We start from the raw sequence: 27,330 nt of genomic DNA on the forward strand, positions 1-27,330 counted from the left end.
ACCAATTGAAAAAAGTTACCCAGGTTTTATAATATCAATATTATAAAACCTGGTTGACTTTTTTCAATTGGTTTTCAAACGTTGATACCGCCAAAAGCGTTTTTTTTGCAACTTTTCCAGAATTAAAAATGATGCGGTATTTTTTGTCTATGGATTTGATTTGTGAAATCTGTCCAAATGGCGTTAGTTTGCTGGAATACTATTCCTTAGAGAATTAGATCGTTAATTCATTTGTTTGTCTAAACTCATTTCTAGCAAGATTTCAATCCTCCTATCATTAGGGACGTTTGCAATTCACTGAGAAATCTCAGCTTTGAAATTTTTCTTACATGTTGATTCTAGTCTGTGTGTCGCTATCACGTGTACCGTGTCCAAAAATCCCCCCATCCTGGCCAAGTCCTCCGGAACCTGTCCAAACTTGTTCACTACACCCTGCAATATAAGAAACAATCGCATGAAGATAGTCCGAAGCCCACAACTGCCAAAGTTTAATCCAGATCTTGACTGGACTCATTTAAACGCTGTTTACAATGCTGGATCATTTCTGGTCAATGTTTAAACGGCAAAAATGCATAATCAGCGGCTTGTTGATTCAGGTGGAAAGTAAATTGTTATGCAAAATGTCCTAATTTATTTAAGCTTAAGTTCACTGGCGACTAACATGCAAATGATCTCAAGTGATCTGACCATATAAAGGCCGTACCTCACATCAGACCAATTTGTCTTCGAAAACAACCTCGGCTTTATCTTTTGTATAAAAGTCATTGAGCTCGTGAAGTCGATACATTTTGGAAGTAATTTCGAGAGCTTATCTTATGACTGAGCGAGCGAAGGTGAACTTAATAATCCTTTCCATGAAATGTATGAGCATGATCTTTTTGACAAAACTTTGGCTGCCTCAGCACGATTTTACTTAATCTCACTTTCATGATAAATGGGGGGAACCTTTGCATAACATACTAAAAAACAAAAACTTCATGGAACAGATTCATGCAAAGATTCTACAAGTTTGTACGCATGTCTTTCCCTTTTTCACCAAAAATCATATAAACCATTATAATAATGTACAAGATCAAGAATTTTGATCAAATTGAGCAAGATTAGGAAATAATTTTTGGACCTTTTGGGCTCCTCTTAGGAGCAGCATACGGACCATCTGAATGTCCCCTGTGGATGCTGCCAGATGTAGAGGAGTGTTGGCAGTCTGTTCACACCTGGTGTTGATTGAGGCACCGTAGTACAGCAGGAGTTCAACTGATAGTCTGTTGCCTGACTCAGTGGCCTTCAACAGGAAAACGTAAACAGTTATTATTTTGGTTCACAATTCTGTTGCAAATAAAAGAAACGGAATTAAATGGAAATTCGAGATTTTGGGATCAACTGTCAGTTTTATTAAAAATAGACTTCCAATTTTGTGTTTTTTTTGTGTCGATAGATTTTGCTGTCGTTCTTTTAACGTGACTATTGTAAATGTTAAAGGAGAGGGGACCGAGTAGTGTTCCCGTAGTGAAAGCACATGCTGAAATTTTTATTGAGCAGAACGTTTTTTTGCTGCTTTGGGGGCAGAAGATTGCTAGTAATCAAAAGTCTTTTGTACTGTGCGAAAAGAATATTAAGCATTTTGATTAGAAAGGTCAACCTTATCGCTTTTCAAGCATAAGTGATAGTCAAGATGAAAATGGCTTGAAACGCGCCGTCTGTTTTAATTTAATTCAATGGTTATTGTTCCGACCCCACTTGTGGGGGGGGGGGAACTATATACTCAAATGGTTTTTTTTGTTCAGTCAATTTTGGCCGATCGATATATTCATCGCAGAGAAGTGTGAGTTGTATCATTAAAAAGTTGGTCTAGCGTAGAATTCAAAATTATAAAGATTTTTTTTGATTTTCGTTTTTTTTCGAGGAGTTATCGAGGATTGAAGTTTTGTGTGAACACGGGACATTTGATCACTTTTAGTGTGATTTTTCTTCAAATTAAGATTATTTCTATAAAAATAGTATTTCAAAATTAAATATCTTGCCAAAAAATGAACCAATTTCATGTTCCTAATAGGCTAAAGTCGATAAAAAAAGATTAGTTCTGGTCTCATAGGGAGCTTCATTATCAAAAAAATTCGAAATCTATCTGAGAGCTCTTTTTTTTATAAAACTTTTCTACTTTTTTTTTGTTTTTTTAAGTCACCTAGAGACAAGTCACTTTTCATATCGAGGTTTCGTTAATGACAAACTTCCTTTACAGTCAAATGAAGCCCAGTGAACAAAAAAATCGTTTTTAAGGAACTGCTCATGTTATTTTTTTAATTCGACTCTGAGTTTTCGTGCTTTTAAATGAAATTTTGAAATTCTTTTTGAGGTTTTACTAATTTTTTGGAGTCTTCTGGCATGAACTCATTGACTAACAGTGCAATATGTTCCGTAATGAGATTTAAGTGATCATATCTAGTGCTTTGAGTGGACAGCTAATAGCTGTTAAGACTTTAAGAATTAAAAAAAAAATTTCGAACATTAACCAATCTTAAACTTGTTAACGTGAAATGTATGTCATTCTCTGTGATGAGAGCATCCGCTTCCGTCCTACTGTAATCAAATTTGATCTAGTCGGCGGTTCTATCTTCTAACTTTTAGTAATATGACTTCAATGACACAAGATTTCCAAAAGTTTTGAAATTTTTTTTGAATATTTCCGTATTATTGGTTACTTTTTAAATCTTATCACATTATCCTAAAATTGACAGCTCCTATTGGCTTAGAGAAGAAGTTCAGTGGATCACAGATAAGTTTTTCAGAGAAAAGCCTATGCTTTCAAATGGCTTCGACCTTTTCTTCTCGCACTTTTCTTGTGAAATTTTGGTTTTTGCCTGATTTTGTTGTTGTTTTCATAGTCATAAGACTTGTTGTGATGTTTAAATGTTGTGGAATTTATAGCACTTGCTGTAAAATTTATTCAGTTTAATGGCTGTTAAGAATTTAAAAATAATTTTTCGAAAATTTTTTTGAACATTAATCAATCTTTAAATTTTGTGAACTGTTAGTCAATCTCAGTATTGAGAGAACCCATTTGCTTTCAACTGAAAATCAAATATGTTTATTGGCGGTTTTATCTTCTAATTATTGATTATATGACTTCAATAACACAAGAATTCAATTTTTTTTTTAAAAAAATTGATATTTTCGTATTATTGGTTACTTTTGAAGTCTAATCACATTATCCAAATTTTATACACATTAGCCAAATATTATTCTTATCCCATTGGCTTAGAAAAGACATTCAGAGGATAACAGATAAAAGTTTCAGAGAAAAGCTAATGGTTTAAGTGGCTGCGAAATTTTCTTCTCGCACTCACTTTTCTACTGAATTTTGGTTTTCGCCTGTTTTTGTTCTTTAGGTAGCCGTAAATTGCGTAAAAGTCTCTTAAGCTTGTAATTGAGGATTGAATAAATTGAATAAAGTTTAGGATATACATTTTCAAACATTTTCAGTTTTTGTTGTTCTTTTCGTCAAATTGTAACTTATTTTCATCATGAGAGGTCACATCCAATTTCTTGTATTCCAGAAAATAACATATCTACTGATATTATTTGTCACCGATGCTTTGTTAGTTGGACCATATGCGTTTTTATAACCGTTTTTTGAGTGGTCATTTTTTGCGCTTCTTTTTTCTTCTTTAAGAACAATCGCGTAGTAACAGATCCCAATGGTTTACAAATGTGGCCCAAATAAACTTATTTAATCTATCAGTATAATTCCTGCAGTTGAATTTGTAGGAATAAGAATTGAATTAACAATACATAATATTCAGATAATAGCTAATAATTTTAATGGTAGCAATAGTTTGTGTTTTCGCAAGTCGTTTCTAATTTTTTAAGTTGTTCTTTGGTTCGTTTCTAAGTCTTAAACTACCCAAAGTCAAAGCCATTTGGTTTTGTAGTAACTTCTTAGTAATTTATCATTGATTATTAAATTAAAAGCTAATGATTTTAAGACTTTTGAAACTTCTTGGTTTAAAAAATGTTGATTAATTTTTGAATTTCGCTTCATTGATCGTTCTCTTTGTTGACTTGTAACTTAGTCTCATTAGTGAAACTTTCCATCCGGTATATAAATAGCAGAGATTTAATTAAGTTTGAGTAGTTAAGGTTTTATCTGATTGCATTTTGTCTCGTAGTCTCTTTAAGGTCAGATCTGATTGACGCTGTAATAAGGCATGACATTATGTAACCCAATTAGTAGATGGGTTGTGTTAAACTCAAACATCTATTTTTGTTATTTCTTCAGTTGGTTGACAATTAAGTCAAAAATGTAGATGAGGTCGGGTCGGAATATCATGTGCGACCGCACATTAACGAGCCGCCTTGTTCTTTTTAAATTCAGTTTAGTCCCGCATTTTCTTTTTTTTTTAAAAAAAAAGAAATTATTTCACACAATAAGCAATCTTAAACACTCATGTTTCAAATGACCAAATTTCTAAATACTGATCTCTTCCTCTTCTGCATTTTAGAGGCTAATCATTCACATTAAATGTCTTTCAATAAGCGTTACAAACTTATCAACAAACAGACAATGTCATTGACTTCCATTTTAGAGACCACACAGCATACATATTGGGTGGTTAAACAACCAACTTTCATTTTGTACCTTATGTATAGGGTATTGTCCCTTATAGTCGCACATGTCCACACGGGTCCCAAAACACAATAGTCTTGCAAGAACTGCCAGGTCAACTCCTCGTTCGATAGCCCAACTGAAATACGTCACACCGCTGGGTAATCTTCCATTAACGTCCACGCCAAAATCAAACAGCATCTAAACAGTGGAACAACTGAGGTGTTAATGAAAAGGATTGGTTAACGAAACCCAACTTCAGGTGGTTGATAACTAAAAAGCTGATAATTGCCTACATAATATAAAAAAATCATTGTAACGATCTTTAAGAAAAAAAACAAATGAGGGTGAGAGTTACAGCTTTCCTCAAAATTGCCATCTCTGGTCAAGATTGTTTTGAATGCTAAAAATATCGCTTTCACTCTAGTTCTCATTTGTTCTTGTGTACTGATAAAACTTTGACTAATAACTCTTGTTGAAAAGACCATCATGAATAGAAGGATGAAAAGAGTGAGCTCAATCAAAATTATCTTTGAAAAAGACTGAGCCTGCATCCATGGAAATACTGTGTCTCCCCTTGAGTATATCCGGGACACTAATTTTGTTCCATTGCTTTTTTGCTTTTTATCGAGTCTGGATTTCAACTGCGTCAATTTCTCAGCTCAATCGCTTTCCTATAGTTTCAATATTTTTCTGTAAACTCTTTCTTTTTTTCCGAGCTCTGCCGTTTTGGTTGTTCTGATTTATCATTAAATTGAATAATAGACAAGAACCTTCTCACCTCAATAGCCTCCATATTCTGTGCAACTATGGCCACCTGCACTGGCAGAAGTCCATTCTGATTGGCCAGTTTTGGAGACGCTCCTTTGGTAAGCAATAGATAGATTAAAGATAGATTTCCACTACCCGAACATAGATCCCAAATTGACAAGGTCAGAGGAGTTTCTGAAATCAAACAGTCTTTGGCAACATTGTGAGTGATAACAGCGATCGTTGCATTTATCGAGAGTATGTTACACAGGTTGATAACCCATACCCCAGAGACTATAATGATCAGAGCATTCAGGGTTGCACAGGGGGATACAGTGCAACTCAAAGTATAGCAGGGTCTGGAAAGAGAGCTGTGGCCGCACAATGAGCTCATCGAAGGACAGAAGAAAAAATCGTCTGATTATAGGTCACATGAGAACCTGATCAGATCTCGTAGTCTTGATATAGTATGATCCTAAGTCTCAGAAAAGTTTGAACAACGGTTGCACAAAGTTCTGGACTCTGGTTCTGTTTAAGTCTTATCTAAGCCCAAAGTCTGACATAGTCTGATCATGAGTCTCATAGAGGTCTGTCACACTGATTACATTGAAGTTTGTGATAGTTTTAGTTTTACCTATATCTTATTTGTCGCTCTTTTTCCGGCCCTTTCCCATTATAGCTCCACGAAATTATAACCCCCATTGTGGTATATTCACGGTAGTGGGAGGGGGTCTATACGTTATACGGGCACTAAGTTGGTGGCTACAAAGCGAAAGACCCCTTCTGCATTAAAAACAAGGGTTAAGAACATGGTTGAAGAATAATAGCATTAATTTTCTCAATTTTTTGCCCTACCAATAATGAGAAAAAATAGTTCACTTTTAAACATAATATGATACAAAAAGTGACATGAACAGCTCACAAGTGAGTAAATTCACAGAAAAATTAGGTACCGGTAGACGCTTGCAGAATTTTAAAAATGTCTAGGTATATTTACTGGCAAATTTTGCGAGCAAGCCAATTTACAGATAATAAAACATGCAAAATTACTTCGTAGCATCAAGCGGATTTTGGAGTACCCTCCGTAAGTGTTTTAATTGGTATTCGCATTATTTCCACAAAACTATAGTTCAGGATTTTCGCCTAGTGGATATGAAAATTGAGTTTTCCTAATCGAGTTCTCGCGTAATAATCTACGCCCTGGTCTGATCATTCATTAAATCATACGATCGGGAAAGATCTGAGCAGTGGAAATGTTTGTTGCATTAAAGTCATACTGGTGACAAAACGCTGCGGTGCAAAATGTCAGATAACAGGCCACTTGGGTCTGGCATGGTCTGATCAACGGCGATTACGACTGCACAAATATTGCTGCTTCACAAGCAGCTCTTGTCAGATACGATTTTAGTCCGGCAAGGTCTGGTAAGTTAATTGTCAGATGAGAGTTCGATTGAGCTTTGCACCTCAAATTGGATAGTTCTCTGCTTTATGAGGTATAGAGCAATAAATGCCTTGAACAGAGTCGAAGGTCGAGAGAAAAAATCAATCTCAAGGGTCAAAAAGCAGTAGTCTAATATTAACTTGATATTGACTAAGTGTGTTTTCGTTAGCGTGTTATTGTGACTGGCTGTAATTATTGTGTGCGCTGACAAAACATTTGATTGATTCTGAAGATTATATAAACTGTCCATTAATAATATTTGTTTTATGACAGCTGACAAAATACTCAGTGCTATTGGAGATTTTGTGTAAGTAACAGAGAGCAGTGTTTTTGGATGCTTAAGGTAAAGTTCAGTATGTATGGTCAATTCTTTTTAAAGTGCTCTTGTGCTACCGGATACAAGTCATAAAAATTCAAAAACATATCGGCAAAATAAACTATTATGAATAACTTTTTCAGATGATCCGCGAGGCAAACACTATTTATTTTTACGCATTTATAAAATCAAAAGCCATGACAACAAATTTTTAAAAATGAACTGAAGTATAATTACGTTTTCACTGATTTGTCAACACGATTTGTCATTATAATTTCAAAAAAGTGACTGAGACGTAGAGAACTTGAAAGCATTAATAATGAGAAAAAATAGTTCACTTTTAAACATAATAGGATACAAAAAGTGACATGAACAGCTCACAAGTGAGTAAATTCACAGAAAAATTAGGTACCGGTAGACGCTTGCAGAATTTTAAAAATGTCTAGGTATATTTACTGGCAAATTTTGCGAGCAAGCCAATTTACAGATAATAAAAGATGCAAAATTACTTGCAAAAACTGACAGGAGTAATTTATCTAAAATACTTTAAAGGAGAAATTAGGTAATTCTACCTGGAAATACCCGTGACGTAAGGTGTATGCAGATCGATTCTAGGTCAGTTGCTTTACAGAACAATTTACCTGCAAAATATAGGTGAACTGACCTGCAGTTTTACAATGAATTTAACTGCAATTTAATTAGAGTCTAATGAGGCCTCTTATTTTTACTTCAAAACCCACCTCCTGTGGCAGTGTCGTGAAAGTTGAAATCCAGGCCAGCTTCTCCCAGTTTCCTCACTTTGGAGCAATTCCCCCCTCTGGATAAAATCTCCATGCATTCGTGCCGTCTTCGCAAGATCTAAACATTGAAACTGGTCTACACACAAACAGTGTGTGTAATGGCATTCAATTGAACCGTACTTTGTTCTCCAAACCCACGTTAAAGGACATCTAAAAAATTGACTGAATGAAATTTTGTTTCGTTGGTCTTAACCGACAGAAATTTTAAACGGTTTGAAAGCCTAATCATAGAAAAGCTTAGAAGATATTTTCACGACAGTTTGTTAAATATAGACATAGGTCATTCTGAATATATTGAACAATTGGACATGCTAAACGAGTACCAATCCTTTCTTTAACATGTTAAACGTTTTTTTTTGCCACAAAATCAATTAATATTAAATGTAGATGAGATTGCTTTAATTTACGAGCAAAAAACGAATCAGTGATGGATATTTTATACAACAATAACTCTATAAGGCTTGTTCAGAAATGCCGCCATCTTAGCAATCCATCTTAATTTCAAAGTCCTCCTGTAGAATATGGACATAGATACTCGCTCTTTATAAATCGTGAAGATATCACATCCCAATAGTGACGAGGTTGAAGGTTTTCAAAACATCAATCTATCACATTTTTCCATCGGGGGGAAATTTTTAACAAACTTGGTCTACTAAACACTTATAGTGTACAAATTGACAAAAAAACTGCGGCATATAATTTGCAATATGTGCAGTCATTAATTTGTCAAAAAAGAGCGGGTCAGAAAAGCGATTAAAAAAGTGCAAGCGGAATGGTACAACGGAACAAAATACGTTGACAAATCATTTTCGTTGAAAAATTTCCCAAAATGGTATAAGGTACCATGTCACATAACGTCCACGGTTTCAAAAGTAAATTTTAAACATAGATTGACAGATTTTTTGATAAAGTGTCATGAAAATGTTGCATTGAACAGAAAGTTGCGACCATTTATATCTTGCTTTTACGTATAAAAATCAGCAGCCAAAAGGAAATTATATATATATATATATATATATATATATATATATATATATATATATATATATATATATTTTATTTTTTCACAGGAAACTAAGTGATTTCAATGATATGGGTTGACATGTAAATGTTTAAACTTTGGATAAAAATCAACATGATTTAGGTAAAAAAATTAGAATATTCTACTTTAGACTTTTCCCCATTATATTTGCCGCAAAGTCATTTGTTGATGCCTCCTTTTTACGGTGATTGGGAAGGGATCCCCTTGCTTTTAGTTCGGAAAGACAATAATGGAAAGACCTAAATTTTGATAGATGATCTTGCCTTATGATCTTACCTTATGTTTAAATAACACCGATCCAACTTTTTCTTTTCTTTTAATCTGAGCATCGAAGATGCCTTAAAGACATTTTTTATGCTGCGTGTAAATGTGAGATGGCACCCTCACAATCTTTATAAAAAGCAAAATTGTTTCTGGTTTCTGGCGCAGCAAAATTTCTCGCAATCACCAAATTCGGTACGATTGAAACCGATAACTTGTCAAATTCTTTAATCCTTGTAACTTTTGCAGAACACCCAAGGATTAGAAAATAGATAGATCAAACTGATGACAGAGATATGATTATCATATGAACCTGTGTCTTAATATAATGCAAAATACAGATTAGAAATAAACAAAAGTCGAGGCTTTTCCAATAATCCTCCAGTTGGTGCGATTTGCGAAAAGTTGACATCTCTCCTAAACTCCCAAATTTCTTTATCTGAAAATATCTCTGATGTGATTTCCAATTTTCATGGATCGGAAAATGGCAAAATGAATTCAACAAAGGACCTAGCATTGTCCTAAAAATATTTCTGAAGTAGCAACGAGTGATAAAAAAGACAACAATGAAAACTCATATAGGGCAAAACACTCACATCAAAATCGAATGGTGCGGCTTCATTTGCAGTTATCATAGGCTAAGATAGGCTAAACGTGACTGGGTTTTAATCTTTTTTATGATATATAATTAGGAAACCTTTTAAAGACTGTTTTTTGCTCTTGTTCCTAATTTTTTTTAAAAAATCTATGAGAACTATATACTAGCTCTTTTGATTGCACCTCAGACCAATTGGTATGGTATCATTTTATTTATCTTGAGCCTGGAAGCGAATCAGCATTATTTTTTTGATGAATTTCAGGTTTCGAAAAAATTCCGTCGATTTCACCATTTTTCTCAATTTTAAATAGAGAAAATTGAGAAAATTTCTCAAGTTTTTTTTTCCATTTTGAACTTAATTTCGTTTGATTCAATTTTAGTTCGAACTTTTATGTTTTTCATTAACATTTTCGGCATCTTTTTAACGCTTTCGGAACCCAGAATTCCGTTTCATCAAAAAAACCAAACAGTTCTGGAAGAGGTATGGTTCACATTTTTCAATCCTTATTGAACAATTTAGGTTAAATTTTGTCCTGTTTTACTAATTGGATTTATTTGGTTCTTTCTTTATCAATATCTCTGTTCTTGTCATAATTTGGAACTGACAGTTATTTTCATTTCACCATTATCCGTTGCTACAAGTAAACTGAGAATACCCGAGGATTAGAAAATAGATAGATCAAACTGATGACAGAGATATGATTATCATATGAACCTGTGTCTTAATATAATGCAAAATACAGATTAGAAATAAACAAAAGTCGAGGCTTTTCCAATAATCCTCCAGTTGGTGCGATTTGCGAAAAGTTGACATCTCTCCTAAACTCCCAAATTTCTTTATCTGAAAATATCTCTGATGTGATTTCCAATTTTCATGGATCGGAAAATGGCAAAATGAATTCAACAAAGGACCTAGCATTGTCCTAAAATTATTTCTGAAGTAACAACGAGTGATAAAAAAGACAACAATGAAAACTCATATAGGGCAAAACACTCACATCAAAATCGAATGGTGCGGCTTCATTTGCAGTTATCATAGGCTAAGATAGGCTAAACGTGACTGGGTTTTAATCTTTTTTATGATATATAATTAGGAAACCTTTTAAAGACTGTTTTTTGCTCTTGTTCCTAATTTTTTTTAAAAAATCTATGAGAACTATATACTAGCTCTTTTGATTGCACCTCAGACCAATTGGTATGGTATCATTTTATTTATCTTGAGCCTGGAAGCGAATCAGCATTATTTTTTTGATGAATTTCAGGTTTCGAAAAAATTCCGTCGATTTCACCATTTTTCTCAATTTTAAATAGAGAAAATTGAGAAAATTTCTCAAGTTTTTTTTTCCATTTTGAACTTAATTTCGTTTGATTCAATTTTAGTTCGAACTTTTATGTTTTTCATTAACATTTTCGGCATCTTTTTAACGCTTTCGGAACCCAGAATTCCGTTTCATCAAAAAAACCAAACAGTTCTGGAAGAGGTATGGTTCACATTTTTCAATCCTTATTGAACAATTTAGGTTAAATTTTGTCCTGTTTTACTAATTGGATTTATTTGGTTCTTTCTTTATCAATTTCTCTGTTCTTGTCATAATTTGGAACTGACAGTTATTTTCATTTCACCATTATCCGTTGCTACAAGTAAACTGGCAAATTTTCGGTTAAATTCGCAAAGAATATTGGAACAATACCCAGATCAAAATTAAAAAATTCAATTGTTTTTATCTATGCAACTAACTGTAACATTTTGGGTTTTAATATTTTTAGAGAAAAAACTTTTCTGGGTAATATTCCTAACAGTATTTAAACTACATGCTCAACTATTGTTCTTTGCTATTTACTAAAATGCATACTGGTAAAAAAACTCGGATCTCTTCTGTTTTGCCCCCCCCCCCCCCCCCAGCTGAGTGGGCTTATATTTTTCCCTAGGCGCACGTTCTACTTTTGTTACATAGTAACGTGCTATATAAAAACATATAATTGGTAACTGGAGGCATAAAAACAAAGGGGGGCCAAAACAGAATAGATCCAAAAACTCTGTACTGCTGATTTTTGTTAAAATTTGATTTGCTGCTTATTTTATTAATCTTCAGCTTTTACGTTTTTCATTCAACAAATTTTAACTGTTTTATGTGATAATTTCTGAAATTTCGCAAACTACTGTACCCATTTTATTTAAATTTTTTTGTGTGAAATCAACCTATATTTAACAAATTTTCTGATCTACATAATTAATTAATTTTTTGAACAAAAACGTCAAATTATAGAAATCCTAAGAACAAAATATTGGAGCATACATTGGATGCCAGCTCTTCTGAGAAGATATCTCACCTTTTTACAGATTGTTTTTGTACTTTTGCTGAAACGTGATTTAGGACTTTCAAACGGAATCAATTTGCTCAAAATTTGAGCAAATTGATTCCGTTTGAATTTGCTCAAACGGATTTGCTCAAAATTTGAAGCTAGAAACCGCGAAATGAAAGAACAGATAAACGAATCAGGCATAAATTTTGGAAACTGATGCTTAATCGTACCAAGGAACGTGAGAAGTTCTATGCGTGTTCTTAAAATGATGTTCTTTTTGCTTTTTTATCCTTCCCAATGTGGCGATATGATGATTGTCTGTAAGTACGAAAGTGGGCACATTATGTGCTACGCGCAGCATCAAGTAAGACTCCTTGTTTTAAACTATTTTTGTCGGTTAAGAGAGCCCCGTTTTCCAGTGGTTCTAGCTTTTGGTTTCCTAACCGTTTACATTTCCGTAAGTAACAAAAAAAACAAACGAAATACAAAACTTTTCAGCAGCCTTTTTTCTTCGTGTTTCACTAAATTTTATAGCCCCCCTTATTGTATTTTGTGTAAAGGTATTTTTGTTGTTTCTGGTTGTTACATGACCGCCAAGATGGTAGAGCAAAATGGTGCGTGGCAAACTAGAAAGTTTGCAAAATTAGAATACTAAAAGCAGTGAACTCAATTCATCTATAAAACTTGATCAAAAGCATGATTTTTAATATGTTCAATTCTAGTCTCCCTCTCCAGCCTAGGTATATAACTTATACGCTTCAAGCTCCCACGCTGATTATTTTGGGTCGTTCCCGCATAGCCCCTCATGTAATTAATTATGGTCCCACATAAAGGCTTGTTTACCATGATTGCCGGGGCTATACGTTATATGACCACTAAACTGGAGGACTATAATGGGAAAGTCATTTTTTTTCAAATTAAGATGCCATATAAAATCTCATAATTCGTATTTGTTGGCCTTGAAATCATAACCGACTAAAGTTGGGGAATTGCTCTCAAATAACTGGCGAGCAGTTGGGGGACTGAGGGGGTGGTGGTGACAGAGGTGGGGGTCAAACTTTTAAGACCAAGAACCGGTCTTCACACCTTGAAATTGTCTCCTCGAAACAGTTTCGATGAATCGCATACTTAGAGCCTAGTAAAGCGTAAGGCTCTAGGAGAGCTGCTCGGCCACTTAACGCCATCCGAGTGCTACCTGTTTATCCAGTTTTTGAGAACCAAATGTCAAATTGACCAGACAAAAAATTGGTCAAGCGAAAAATTCCATAAAAAGACCACAGGACTAATATAATTGCTACAAATCTTGTTTGAAGGCGATTAAAGAGTGGGATAATGGGGCAGATAATAGCAAAGATCCATTTGTTCTCCGTATTTCGAGGAATTGGACGCTGCTTGGGTTAACTAACCATTTAAACCCTCTGTCCGAGGACTCTGTCCGTCAAAGAAATCAGGCCAAGTGTCCTTTCTAACAAGAGAAATTCTTGCGTCTACTCGTCACAGAGTGACTTGGACCAGTACTTGGACCCAATTCTTGATTTTTTCTGTCAAGTGAAACCTCCTCAGAGATCGACTCTGGACACCCCCAGACGCGCAGGTACCCACCCCGCGCCATATTTTACATAATAATTTCATAATTTCATTTACTATGTTATGTGGTGACACGTTTTTTGTAACGGCGGGGGGGGCAAAAGGAGGGTCTTTCCCATTATAGCCCAGCCCCCAGCTTAGTGGTCAGATAACCTATAGTCCCCTCCCAATTATAGTAAATATACCATAATGGGAGGGGGGTTTTAGTGTCATGGGGGGCTGTAATGGGAAACACCCCAAAAGGAAAAGATCCAAATTTAATATTAAATTCTTAAATAAACGGAATCTAATTTTCCAAATATTTCAAGAAACAGGATTCATAATTCAATGCCTTTCCAGCCATAAAAAATTCAGAAACAATCGATCTCTTCCCGAGCACTACTGCTTAAAATTAAACCCCAAGTTAGATCAAAATAAATTTACCTTCCAGTACGATTTATCACTAATTGACATGTGAGTGGCCTGTAGAAGTAATAAACTGCAAAGTATAAAACTTCTTTTATCACAGAACTTCTCCAAAGCGTGAAGCAATACTAAAGTGCTTTTTAAAAAGTGCCTTGAGTTTTTCTGTTTAAGCTTAATTTTAATCACCAACTAACAAATAATAAACACAGGTGATAAGACGTGCAATGGCTCGTAATGCTAAGCAGCTGTACATTTATAAGTAATAACAGCGAAACTTTAATCTGTTTATCGTTAAATTGACTGATTATCTAAAACCAGTGGAGACAAGACAAGCTTTGACAGAAATGAACGTCAAAAATGACAGTTCTGGCCAGAATGTGTGAGACCAGCTCTTCAATGGTTGAATTCAGAAGTGTAATTTGAATTCAATTTATGATTTAATTTAAATAATAAAAATCTGTTTTCCATCAGTATATGTACAAAAGATATACAAAAGCACGTGGATAAAATTTACCACCAATTGATGGAAAATAATTTTTAGCACGGAAATAGAATTGCTAATTGATCTGTGAAAAGACGTGTTGATATTCTTATTTACCTTTTGGGAAAATCCCCTCGGCCGAACCCTCGGCCGGGTTGATTCTGGTCGAGTTATGCATAAAAGAGTAATATGGGTTATTTTTCTAACTATTTCTCTGAGATTGCTAATAACATACAGGGCCAAATTCTGACAATAAAGGATAAAAAATTCGGACCTTTTCCGTCTGTGCCAACAAGTACGTTATGCACCCACCGTTACTTAGTATTTCATTATGTAAAATTATGTCACGTGCGTGTAAAAAATATGACACTTGCACCCACTGCGCTGAATTTAGCGTGGATCTTACTTATTTTGCGTGTAATTTAGCGTTATTCTTACATAATTTGCATTGAATTTAGCGTTGATATTACAAAAAATCAACGCGTAGATCTCTGGGTATGGGACGTGAACTACTAACCTCTTGCTTATCTTCTTAACCTCCTGCTTACTTGTCGCCTCTTCTACCACTGTGCCACAGAACCCTACTTTTAGTAGGAACCGCACTCTTTACAAATCTGACTGTAACATCACGTTTCACATAATTTTGGCGTCTATAAGCGTAGATCTTACATAATTTTGAGTTGAATTCAGCCTAAATCCTATTCCATTTTCGTCTAATTTTTGCTCAACTTTTTAGTGTTTTCAACTCTTTCCAGTTTCTCTTGCACGCAACCGGTTTTTGATTTTTTTGACAAAATCAGAAGAACCTCCGTACCCCCCACGTACCCCCACTCCTTACCCCTCCCACGTTCCCCCCCCCTTAACCCCCCTCACCACATGTACCACCCCCACACACGCACCTCCCTCCCCCCACGTACCCCCCATTTAACGCACCCCACGCACACCCCCTCCTGCCACGTACCTCCCCGCCCGTCCCTCACGTACCCCCACACACGTCGACGTACCCCCACTCACCACACGTACCCCCCACGTATCCCAACCAAGGCACCCCCCCCACCACGTACCCTAACCACCCCCCGATGTAAAGTGTAAGATCTACGCTAAATTTAACGCAAAATATGTAAGATTGGTGTTGAATGCGTTGAATTTATGTAAGATCTACTCTAAATTCAACGCAAAATATGTAAGATTGGTGTTGAATGCGTCGAATTTATGTAAGATCTACGCTCAAGCGTTGATCTTACATAAATTCAACGCATTCAACGCCAATCTTACATAATTTTGCGTTTTTTAGCGTTGACACCTCGGCCCGGGTTGAGATGAAGCCAGTATGAGTTTGAGATTTTGTGTAAGTAACAGAGAGCAGTGTTTTTGGATGCTTAAGGTAAAGTTCAGTATGTATGGTCAATTCTTTTTAAAGTGGTCTTGTGCTACCGGATACAAGTCATAAAAATTCAAATACATATCTGCAAAATAAACTATTATCAATAACTTTTTCAGATGATCCGCGAGGCAAACACTATTTATTTTTACGCATTTATAAAATCAAAAGCCATGACAACAAATTTTTAAAAATGAACTGAAGTATAATTACGTTTTCACTGATTTGTCAACACGATTTGTCATTATAATTTCAAAAAAGTGACTGAGACGTAGAGAACTTGAAAGCATTAATAATGAGAAAAAATAGTTCACTTTTAAACATAATAGGATACAAAAAGTGACATGAACAGCTCACAAGTGAGTAAATTCACAGAAAAATTAGGTACCGGTAGACGCTTGCAGAATTTTAAAGATGTCTAGGTATATTTACTGGCAAATTTTGCGAGCAAGCCAATTTACAGATAATAAAACATGCAAAATTACTTCGTAGCATCAAGCGGATTTTGGAGTACCCTCCTTAAGTGTCTTAATTGGTATTCGCATTATTTCCACAAAACTATAGTTCAGGATTTTCGCCTAGTGGATATGAAAATTGAGTTTTCCTAATCGAGTTCTCGCGTAATAATATACGCCCTGGTCTGATCATTCATTAAATCATACGATCGGGGAATATCTGAGCAGTGGAAGTGTTTATTGCATTAAAGTCATACTGGTGACAAAACGCTGAGGTGCAAAAAGTCAGATAACAGGCCACTTGGGTCTGGCATGGTCTGATCAACGGCGATTACGACTGCACAAATATTTCTGCTTCACAAGCAGCTCTTGTCACATATGATTTTAGTTCGTCAAGGTCTGGTAAGTTAATTGTCAGATCAGAGTTCGATTGAGCCTTGCACCTCAAATTGGATAGTTCTCTGCTTTATGAGGTATAGAGCAATACATGCGTTGAACAGAGTCGAAGGTCGAGAGAACACATCAATCTCAAGGGTCAAAAAGCAGTAGTCTAATATTAACTTGATATTGACTAAGTGTGTTTTCGTTAGCGTGTTATTGTGACTGGCTGTAATTATAGTGTGCGCTGACAAAACATTTGATTGATTCTGAAGATTATATAAGCTGTCCATTAATAATATTTGTTTTATGACAGCTGACAAAATACTCAGTGCTATTGGAGATTTTGTGTAAGTAACAGAGAGCAGTGTTTTTGGATGCTTAAGGTAAAGTTCAGTATGTATGGTCAATTCTTTTTAAAGTGCTCTTGTGCTACCGGATACAAGTCATATAAATTCAAAAACATATTTGCAAAATAAACTATTATGAATAACTTTTTCAGATGATCCGCGAGGCAAACACCATTTATTTTTACGCATTTATAAAATCAAAAGCCATGACAACAAATTTTTAAAAATGAACTGAAGTATAATTACGTTTTCACTGATTTGTCAATACGATTTGTCATTATAATTTCAAAAAAGTGACTGAGACGTAGAGAACTTGAAAGCATTAATAATGAGAAAAAATAGTTCACTTTTAAACATAATAGGATACAAAAAGTGGCATGAACAGCTCACAAGTGAGTAAATTCACAGAAAAATTAGGTACCGGTAGACGCTTGCAGAATTTTAAAAATGTCTAGGTATATTTACTGGCAAATTTTGCGAGCAAGCCAATTTACAGATAATAAAACATGCAAAATTACTTCGTAGCATCAAGCGGATTTTGGAGTACCCTCCGTAAGTGTTTTAATTGGTATTCGCATTATTTCCACAAAACTATAGTTCAGGATTTTCGCCTAGTGGATATGAAAATTGAGTTTTCCTAATCGAGTTCTCGCGTAATAATCTACGCCCTGGTCTGATCATTCATTAAATCATACGATCGGGAAAGATCTGAGCAGTGGAAATGTTTGTTGCATTAAAGTCATACTGGTGACAAAACGCTGCGGTGCAAAATGTCAGATAACAGGCCACTTGGGTCTGGCATGGTCTGATCAACGGCGATTACGACTGCACAAATATTGCTGCTTCACAAGCAGCTCTTGTCAGATACGATTTTAGTCCGGCAAGGTCTGGTAAGTTAATTGTCAGATGAGAGTTCGATTGAGCTTTGCACCTCAAATTGGATAGTTCTCTGCTTTATGAGGTATAGAGCAATAAATGCCTTGAACAGAGTCGAAGGTCGAGAGAAAAAATCAATCTCAAGGGTCAAAAAGCAGTAGTCTAATATTAACTTGATATTGACTAAGTGTGTTTTCGTTAGCGTGTTATTGTGACTGGCTGTAATTATTGTGTGCGCTGACAAAACATTTGATTGATTCTGAAGATTATATAAACTGTCCATTAATAATATTTGTTTTATGACAGCTGACAAAATACTCAGTGATATTGGAGATTTTGTGTAAGTAACAGAGAGCAGTGTTTTTGGATGCTTAAGGTAAAGTTCAGTATGTATGGTCAATTCTTTTTAAAGTGCTCTTGTGCTACCGGATACAAGTCATAAAAATTCAAAAACATATCTGCAAAATAAACTATTATGAATAACTTTTTCAGATGATCCGCGAGGCAAACACTATTTATTTTTACGCATTTATAAAATCAAAAGCCATGACAACAAATTTTTAAAGATGAACTGAAGTATAATTACGTTTTCACTGATTTGTCAACACGATTTGTCGTTATAATTTCAAAAAAATGACTGAGACGTAGAGATCTTGAAAGCATTAATAATGAGAAAAAATAGTTCACTTTTAAACATAATATGATACAAAAAGTGACATGAACAGCTCACAAGTGAGTAAATTCACAGAAAAATTAGGTACCGGTAGACGCTTGCAGAATTTTAAAAATGTCTAGGTATATTTACTCGCAAATTTTGCGAGCAAGCCAATTTACAAATAATAAAACATGCAAAATTACTTGCAAAAACTGACAGGAGTAATTTATCTAAAATACTTTAAAGGAGAAATTAGGTAATTCTACCTGGAAATACACGTGACGTAAGGTGTATGCAGATCGATTCTAGGTCAGTTGCTTTACAGAACAATTTATCTGCAAAATATAGGTGAACTGACCTGCATTTTTACAATGAATTTAACTGCAATTTATTTAGAGTCTAATGAGGCCTCTTCTTTTTACTTCAAAACCCATCTCCTGTGGCAGTGTCGTGGAAGTTGAAATCCAGGCCAGCCTCTCCCAGTTTCCTCACTTTGGAGCAATTCCCCCTCTGGATAAAATCTCCATGCATTCGTGGCGTCTTCGCAAGATCTAAACATTGAAACTGGTCACAAACAGTGTGTGTAATGGCATTCAATTGAACCGTACTTTGTTTTCCAAACCCACGTTAAAAGACATCTAAAAAATTGACTGAATGAAATTTTGTTCCGTTGGTCTTAACCGACAGAAATTTTAAACGGTTTGAAAGCCTAATCATAGAAAAGCTTAGAAGATGTTTTCACAACAGTTTGTTAAATATAGACATAGGTCATTCTGAATATATCGAACAATTGGACATGCTAAACGAGTACCAATCCTTTCTTTAACATGTTAAACGTTTTTTTTGCCACAAAATCAATTAACATTAAATGTAGATGAGACTGCTTTATTTTACGAGCAAAAAACGAACCAGTGTTGGATATTTTATACAACAATAACGCTATAAGGCTTGTTCAGAAATGCCGCCATCTTAGCAATCCATCTTAATTTCAAAGTCCTCCTGTAGAATATGGACATAGATACTCGCTCTTTATAAATCGTGAAGATCTCACATCCCAATAGTGCCGAGGTTGAAGGTATTCAAAACATCAATCTATCACATTTTTCCTTCGGTGGAATGTTTTTAACAAACTTGTTCTACTAAACACTTATAGTGTAGAAATTGACAAAAAAAACTGGGGCATAAAATTTGCAATATGTGCAGTCATTAATTTGTCAAAAAAGAGCGGGTCAGAAAAGCGATTAAAAAAGTGCAAGCGGAATGGTACAACGGAACAAAATACGTTGACAAATCACTTTCGTTGAAAATTTTCCCCAAATGGTAGAAGGTACCATGTCACATAACGTCCACGGTTTCAAAAGTAAATTTTAAACATAGATTGACAGATTTTTTGATAAAGTGTCATGAAAATGTTGCATTGAACAGAAAGTTGCCATTTATATCTTGCTTTTACGTATAAAAATCAGCAGCCAAAAGGAAATTATATATACATTTTTTTTATTTTTTCACAGGAAACTAAGTGATTTCAATGATATGGATTGACATGTAAATGTTAAAACTTTGGATAAAAATCAACATGATTTAGGTAAAAAAATTAGAATATTCTACTTTAGACTTTTCCCCATTATATTTGCCGCAAAGTCATTTGTTGATGCCTCCTTTTTACGGTGATTGGGAAGGGATCCCCTTGCTTTTAGTTCGGAAAGACAATAATGGAAAGACCTAAATTTTGATAGATGATCTTGCCTTATGATCTTACCTTATGTTTAAATAACACCGATCCAATTTTTTCTTTTCTTTTAATCTGAGCATCGAAGATGCCTTGAAGACATTTTTTATGCTGCGTGTAAATGTGAGATGGCACCCTCACAATCTTTATAAAAAGCAAAATTGTTTCTGGTTTCTGGCGCAGCAAAATTTCTCGCAATCGCCAAATTCGGTACGATTGAAACCGATAACTTGTCAAATTCTTTAATCCTAGTAACTTTTGCAGTATACCCAAGGATTAGAAAATAAATAGATCAGAATGATGACAGAAACATGATTATCATATGAACCTGTGTCTTAATATAATGCAAAATACAGATTAGAAATAAACAAAAGTCAAGGCTTTTCTAATAATCCTCCAGTTGGTGAGATTTGCGAAAAGCCGACATCTCTCCTAAACTCCAAAATTTCTTTATCTGAAAATATCTCTGATCTGATTTCCAATTTTCATCGATCGGAGAATGGCAAAATGAATTCAACAAAGGACCTAGCATTGTACGAAAATTATTTCTGAAGTAACAACGAATAATAAAAAAGACAACAATGAAAACTCATATAGGGCAAAACACTCACATCAAAATCGAATGGTGCGGCTTCATTTGCAGTTATCATAGGCTAAGATAGGCTAAACGTGACTGGGTTTTAATCTTTTTTATGATATATAATTAGGAAACCTTTTAAAGACTGTTTTTTGCTCTTGTTCCTAATTTTTTTTAAAAAATCTATGAGAACTATATACTAGCTCTTTTGACTGCACCTCAGACCAATTGGTATGGTATCATTTTATTTATCTTGAGCCTGGAAGCGAATCAGCAGTAATTTTTTTGATGAATTTCAGGTTTCGAAAAAATTCCGTCGATTTCACCATTCTTCTCAATTTTAAATAGAGAAAATTGAGAAAATTTCTCAAGTTTTTTTTCCGTTTTGAACTTAATTTCGTTTGATTCAATTTTAGTTCAAACTTTTATGTATTTCATTAACATTTTCGGCATCTTTTTAACGCTTTCGGAACCCAGAATTCCGTTTCATCAAAAAAACTAAACATTTCTGGAAGAAGTACGGTTCACATTTTTCAATCCTTATTGAACAATTTAGGTTAAATTTTGTCCTGTTTTACTAATTGGAATTATTTGGTTCTTTCTTTATTGATATCTCTGTTCTTGCCATATTTTGGAACTGACAGTTCTCGCAATCGCCAAATTCGGTACGATTGAAACCGATAACTTGTCAAATTCTTTAATCCTAGTAACTTTTGCAGTATACCCAAGGATTAGAAAATAAATAGATCAGACTGATGACAGAAATATTATTATCATATGAACCTGTGTCTTAATATAACGCAAAATACAGATTAGAAATAAACAAAAATCAAGGCTTTTCTAATAATCCTCCAGTTGGTGAGATTTGCGAAAAGCCGACATCTCTCCTAAACTCCAAAATTTCTTTATCTGAAAATATCTCCGATCTGATTTCCAATTTTCATCGATTGGAGAATGGCAAAATGAATTCAACAAAGGACCTAGCATTGTCCTAAAATTATTTCTGAAGTAACAACGAGTAATAAAAAAGACAACAATAAAAACTCATATAGGGCAAAACACACATCAAAATTGAATGGTACGGCTTCATTTGCAGTTATCTTAGGGTAAGATAAGCTAAACGTGACTGGGTTTGAATCTTTTTTATAATGGTCTTTTTTATGATATATAATTAGGAAACCTTTTAAAGACTGTTTTTTGCTCTTGTTCCTAATTTTTAAAAAAAAATCTATGAGAACTATATACTAGCTCTTTTGATTGCACCTCAGACCAATTGGTATGGTATCATTTTATTTATCTTGAGCCTGGAAGCGAATCAGCAGTAATTTTTTTTGATGAATTTCAGGTTTCGAAAAAACTCCGTCGATTTCACCATTCTTCTCAATTTTAAATAGAGAAAATTGAGAAAATTTCTCAAGTTTTTTTTCCATTTTGAACTTAATTTCGTTTGATTCAATTTTAGTTCAAACTTTTATGTATTTCATTAACATTTTCGGCATCTTTTTAACGCTTTCGGAACCCAGAATTCCGTTTCATCAAAAAAACTAAACATTTCTGGAAGAAGTACGGTTCACATTTTTCAATCCTTATTGAACAATTTAGGTTAAATTTTGTCCTGTTTTACTAATTGGAATTATTTGGTTCTTTCTTTATTCATATCTCTGTTCGTGCCATATTTTGGAACTGACAGTTCTCGCAATCGCCAAATTCGGTACGATTGAAACCGATAACTTGTCAAATTCTTTAATCCTAGTAACTTTTGCAGTATACCCAAGGATTAGAAAATAAAAAGATCAGACTGATGACAGAAACATGATTATCATATGAACCTGTGTCTTAATATAATGCAAAATACAGATTAGAAATAAACAAAAGTCAAGGCTTTTCTAATAATCCTCCAGTTGGTGAGATTTGCGAAAAGCTGACATCTCTCCTAAACTCCCAAATTTCTTTATCTGAAAATATCTCTGATCTGATTTCCAATTTTCATCGATCGGAGAATGGCAAAATGAATTAAACAAAAGACCTAGCATTGTCCTAAAATTATTTCTGAAGTAACAACGAGTAATAAAAAAGACAACAATAAAAACTCATATAGGGCAAAACACACATCAAAATCGAATGGTACGGCTTCATTTGCAGTTATCTTAGGGTAAGATAAGCTGAACGTGACTGGGTTTGAATCTTTTTTATAATGGTCTTGTTTATGATATATAATTAGGAAACCTTTTAAAGACTGTTTTTTGCTCTTGTTCCTAATTTTTTTTTAAAAAATCTATGAGAACTATATACTAGCTCTTTTGATTGCACCTCAGACCAATTGGTATGGTATCATTTTATTTATCTTGAGCCTGGAAGCGAATCAGCAGTAATTTTTTTGATGAATTTCAGGTTTCGAAAAAATTCCGTCGATTTCACCATTCTTCTCAATTTTAAATAGAGAAAATTGAGAAAATTTCTCAAGTTTTTTTTCCGTTTTGAACTTAATTTCGTTTGATTCAATTTTAGTTCAAACTTTTATGTATTTCATTAACATTTTCGGCATCTTTTTAACGCTTTCGGAACCCAGAATTCCGTTTCATCAAAAAAACTAAACATTTCTGGAAGAAGTACGGTTCACATTTTTCAATCCTTATTGAACAATTTAGGTTAAATTTTGTCCTGTTTTACTAATTGGAATTATTTGGTTCTTTCTTTATTCATATCTCTGTTCTTGCCATATTTTGGAACTGACAGTTATTTTCATTTCACCACTGTCCGTTGCTACAAGTAAGCTGGCAAAATTTTGGTTAAATTCGCAAAGTATATTGGAACAATGCCCAGATCAAAATTAAAGAATTCAATTGTTTTTATCTATGCAACTAACTGTAACATTTTGCGTTTTAATATTTTTAGAGAAAAAAATGTACCGAATAATATTCCTAACAGTATTTAAACTACATGCTCAACTATTGTTCTTTGCTATTTACTAAAATACATACTGGTAAAAAAACTCGGATCTCTTCTGCTTTGCGCCCCCCCCACAGCTTATATTTTTCCCTAGGCGCACGTTCTACTTTTGTTACATAGTAACGTGCTATATAAAAACATTTAATTGGTAACTGGGGGCATAAAAACACTGGGGGCCAAAACAGAATAGATCCAAAAACTCTGTACTGCTGATTTTTGTTGAAATTTGATTTGCTGCTTATTTTATTAATCTTCAGCTTTCACGTTTTTCATTCAACAAAATTTAACTGTTTTATGTGATAATTTCTGAAATTTCGCAAACAACTGTACCCGTTTTATTTAATTTTTTTTGTGTGAAATTAACCTATATTTAACAAATTTTCTGATCTACATAATTAATTAATTTTCTGAACAAAAACGTCAAATTATAGAAATCCTAAGAAAAAAATATTGGAGCATATATTGGATGCTACCTCTTCTGAGAAGATATCTCACCTTTTTACAGATTGTTTTTGTACTTTTTTGCTGAAACGTGATTTAGGACTTTCAAACGGAATCAATTTTGATTTGCTCAAACTTTGAAGCTAGAAACCGCGAAATGAAAGAACAGATAAACGAATCAGGCATAAATTTTGGAAACTGATGCTTAATCGTACCAAGGAACGCGAGAAGTTCTATGCGTGTTCTTAAAATGATGCTCTTTTTGCTTTTTTATCCTTCCCAATGTGGTGGGTGATATGATGATTGTCTGTAAGTACGAAAGTGGGCACATTATGTGCTACGCGCAGCATCAAGTAAGACTCCTTGTTTTAAACTATTTTTGTCGGTTAAGAGAGCCCCGTTTTCCAGTGGTTCTAGCTTTTGGTTTCCTAACCGTTTACATTTCCGTAAGTAACAAAGAAAAACAAACGAAATAGAAAACTTTTCAGCAGCCTTTTTTCTTCGTGTTTGTCTCACCAAATTTTATAGCCCCATTATTGTATTTTGTGTGAAGATATTTTTGTTGTTTCTGGTTGTTACATGACCGCCAACATCGTAGAGCAAAATGGTGCGTGGCAAATTAGAAAGTTTGCAAAATTAGAATACTAAAAGCAGTGAACTCAATTCATCCATAAAACTTGATCAAAAGCATGATTTTTAATATGTTCAATTCTAGTCTCCCTCTCCAGCCTAGGTATATAACTTACTTATACGCTTCAAGCTCCCACGCTGATTTTTTGGGTCATTCCCGTATAGCCTCTCATGTAATTAATTATGGTCCCACATTACGGCATGTTTTCCACGATTGAGGGGCTATACGTTATATGACCACTAAACTGGAGGACTATAATGGGAAAGTGTCATTTTTTCAAATTAAGATGCCATATAACATCTCATAATTCGTATTTGTTGGCCATGAAATCATAACCGACTAAAGTTGGGGAATTGCTCTCAAATAACTGGCGAGCAGTTGGGGGACTGAGGGGTGGTGGTGACAGAGGTGGGGGTCAAACTTTTAAGACCAAGAACCGGTCTTCACACCTTGAAATTGTCTCCTCGAAACAGTTTCGATGAATCGCATACTTAGAGACTAGTAAAGCGTAAGGCTCTAGGAGAGCTGCTCGGCCACTTAACGCCATCCGAGTGCTACCTGTTTATCCAGTTTTTGAGAACCAAAAGTCAAATTGACCAGACAAAAAATTGGTCAAGCGAAAAATTGCATAAAAGACCATAGGACTAATATAATTGCTACAAATCTTGTTTGAAGGCGATTAAACAGTGGGATAATGGGGCAAATAATAGCAAAGATCCATTTCTTTTCCGTATTTCGAGAAATTGGACGCTGCTTGGGTTAACTAAATATTTAAACCCCCCTCTGTCCAACTCTGTCCGTCAAAGAAATCAGGCCCTGTGTCCTTTCTAGCAAGAGAAATTCTTGCGTCTACTCTTCACAGAGTGACTTGGACCAGTACTTGGACCAGTACTTGGACCCAAATCTTGATTTTTTCTGTCAAGTGAAACCTCCTCAGAGATCGACTCTGGACACCCCCAGACGCGCAGACACCCGCCACGCGCCATATTTTACATAATAATTCAATTTACTATGTTATGTGATGACACGTTTTTTGTAACGGCGGGGGGGGGGGCAAAAGGAGGGTCTTTCCCATTATAGCCCCGCCCCCAGCTTAGTGGTCAGATAACCTATAGTCCCCTCCCAATTATAGTAAATATACCAGAATGGGAGGGGGGCTTTAGTGTCATGGGGGGGGGGGGGGGGGCTGTAATGGGAAACACCCCAAAAGGAAAAGATCCAAATTTAATATTAAATTTTTAAATAAACGGAATCTAAATTTCCAAATATTTCAAGAAACTGGATTCATAATTCAATGCAATTCCAGCCATAAAAAATTCAGAAACAATCGATCTCTTCCCGAGCACTACTGCTTAAAATTAAACCCCAAGTTAAATCAAAATAAATTTACCTTCCAGTACGATTTATCACTAATTGACATGTCAGTGGCCTGTAGAAGTAATAAACTGCAAAGTATAAAACTTTTATCACAGAACTTCTCCAAAGCGTGAAGCAATACTAAAGTGCTTTTTAAAAAGTGCCTTGAGTTTTTCTGTTTAAACTTAATTTTAATCACCAACTAACAAATAATAAACACAGGTGATAAGACGTGCAATGGCTCGTTATGCTAAGCAGCTGTAAATTTATAAGTAATAACAGCGAAACTTTAATCTGTTTATCGTTAAATGGACTGATTATCTAAAACCAGTGGATACAAGACAAGCTTTGACAGAAATGAACGTCAACAATGACAGTTCCTGCCAGAATTTGTGAGTCCAGCTCTTCAATGGTTGAATTCAAAAGTGTAATTTGAATTCAATTTATGATTTAATTTAAATAATAAAAATCTGTTTTTCATCAGTACATGTACAAAAGATATACAAAAGCACGTGGATAAAATTTACAACCAATTGATGGAAAATAATTTTTAGCACGGAAATAGAATTGCTAATTGATCTGTGAAAAGACGTGTTGATATTCTTATTTACCGTTTGTGAAAACCCCCTCGGACGGGTTCATTCTGGTCGAGTTATGCATAAATGAGTAATGTGGGTTATTTTTCTAACTATTTCTCTGAGATTGCTAATAACATACAGGGCCAAATTCTGACAATAAAGGATAAAAAATTCGGACCTTTTCCGTCTGTGCCAACAAGTACGTTATGCACCCACCGTTACTTAGTATTTCATTATGTAAAATTATGTCACGTGCGTGTAAAAAATATGACACTTGCACCCACTATGCGTGCAGGGGGGGCACAAACGGAAAAGATTCCAAAATTCAAGTGTGTTTGCAAATATTTGTAAAATTATTGCAGTAATTTGCAAAATTTGCAAATCTG

At 34.6% G+C, this 27,330-nt stretch overlaps 1 protein-coding gene across 3 annotated transcripts in view; it reads right to left on the minus strand.

Moving 5' to 3' along the window:
- LOC142337400 (uncharacterized) overlaps positions 1 to 26,847 on the minus strand; it is a 113,352-nt gene extending 86,505 nt beyond the window's left edge. Inside the window, exons 1-6 of one of the 3 annotated variants that reach the window (XM_075386570.1) lie at positions 26,401 to 26,847; positions 7,851 to 7,968; positions 5,385 to 5,548; positions 4,637 to 4,804; positions 1,121 to 1,282; positions 330 to 432 (exon numbers count right to left, since the gene is read on the minus strand). In XM_075386570.1, the coding sequence (XP_075242685.1) occupies positions 330 to 432; positions 1,121 to 1,282; positions 4,637 to 4,804; positions 5,385 to 5,548; positions 7,851 to 7,968; positions 26,401 to 26,430 (745 nt within the window). In that variant the 5' untranslated portion in view covers positions 26,431 to 26,847. Of the gene's footprint in view, positions 1 to 329; positions 433 to 1,120; positions 1,283 to 4,636; positions 4,805 to 5,384; positions 5,549 to 7,850; positions 7,969 to 14,125; positions 14,231 to 26,400 lie in introns of those variants that run through there. The other 2 variants (XM_075386571.1, XM_075386569.1) reach the window with 2 other exon arrangements.
- Between the last annotated feature and the right edge of the window lie 483 nt (positions 26,848 to 27,330).

This window comes from Convolutriloba macropyga, chromosome 4 (genome assembly GCF_964194025.1).
Source record: "Convolutriloba macropyga chromosome 4, txConMacr16.3, whole genome shotgun sequence".
Taxonomy (NCBI): domain Eukaryota; kingdom Metazoa; phylum Xenacoelomorpha; order Acoela; family Convolutidae; genus Convolutriloba; species Convolutriloba macropyga.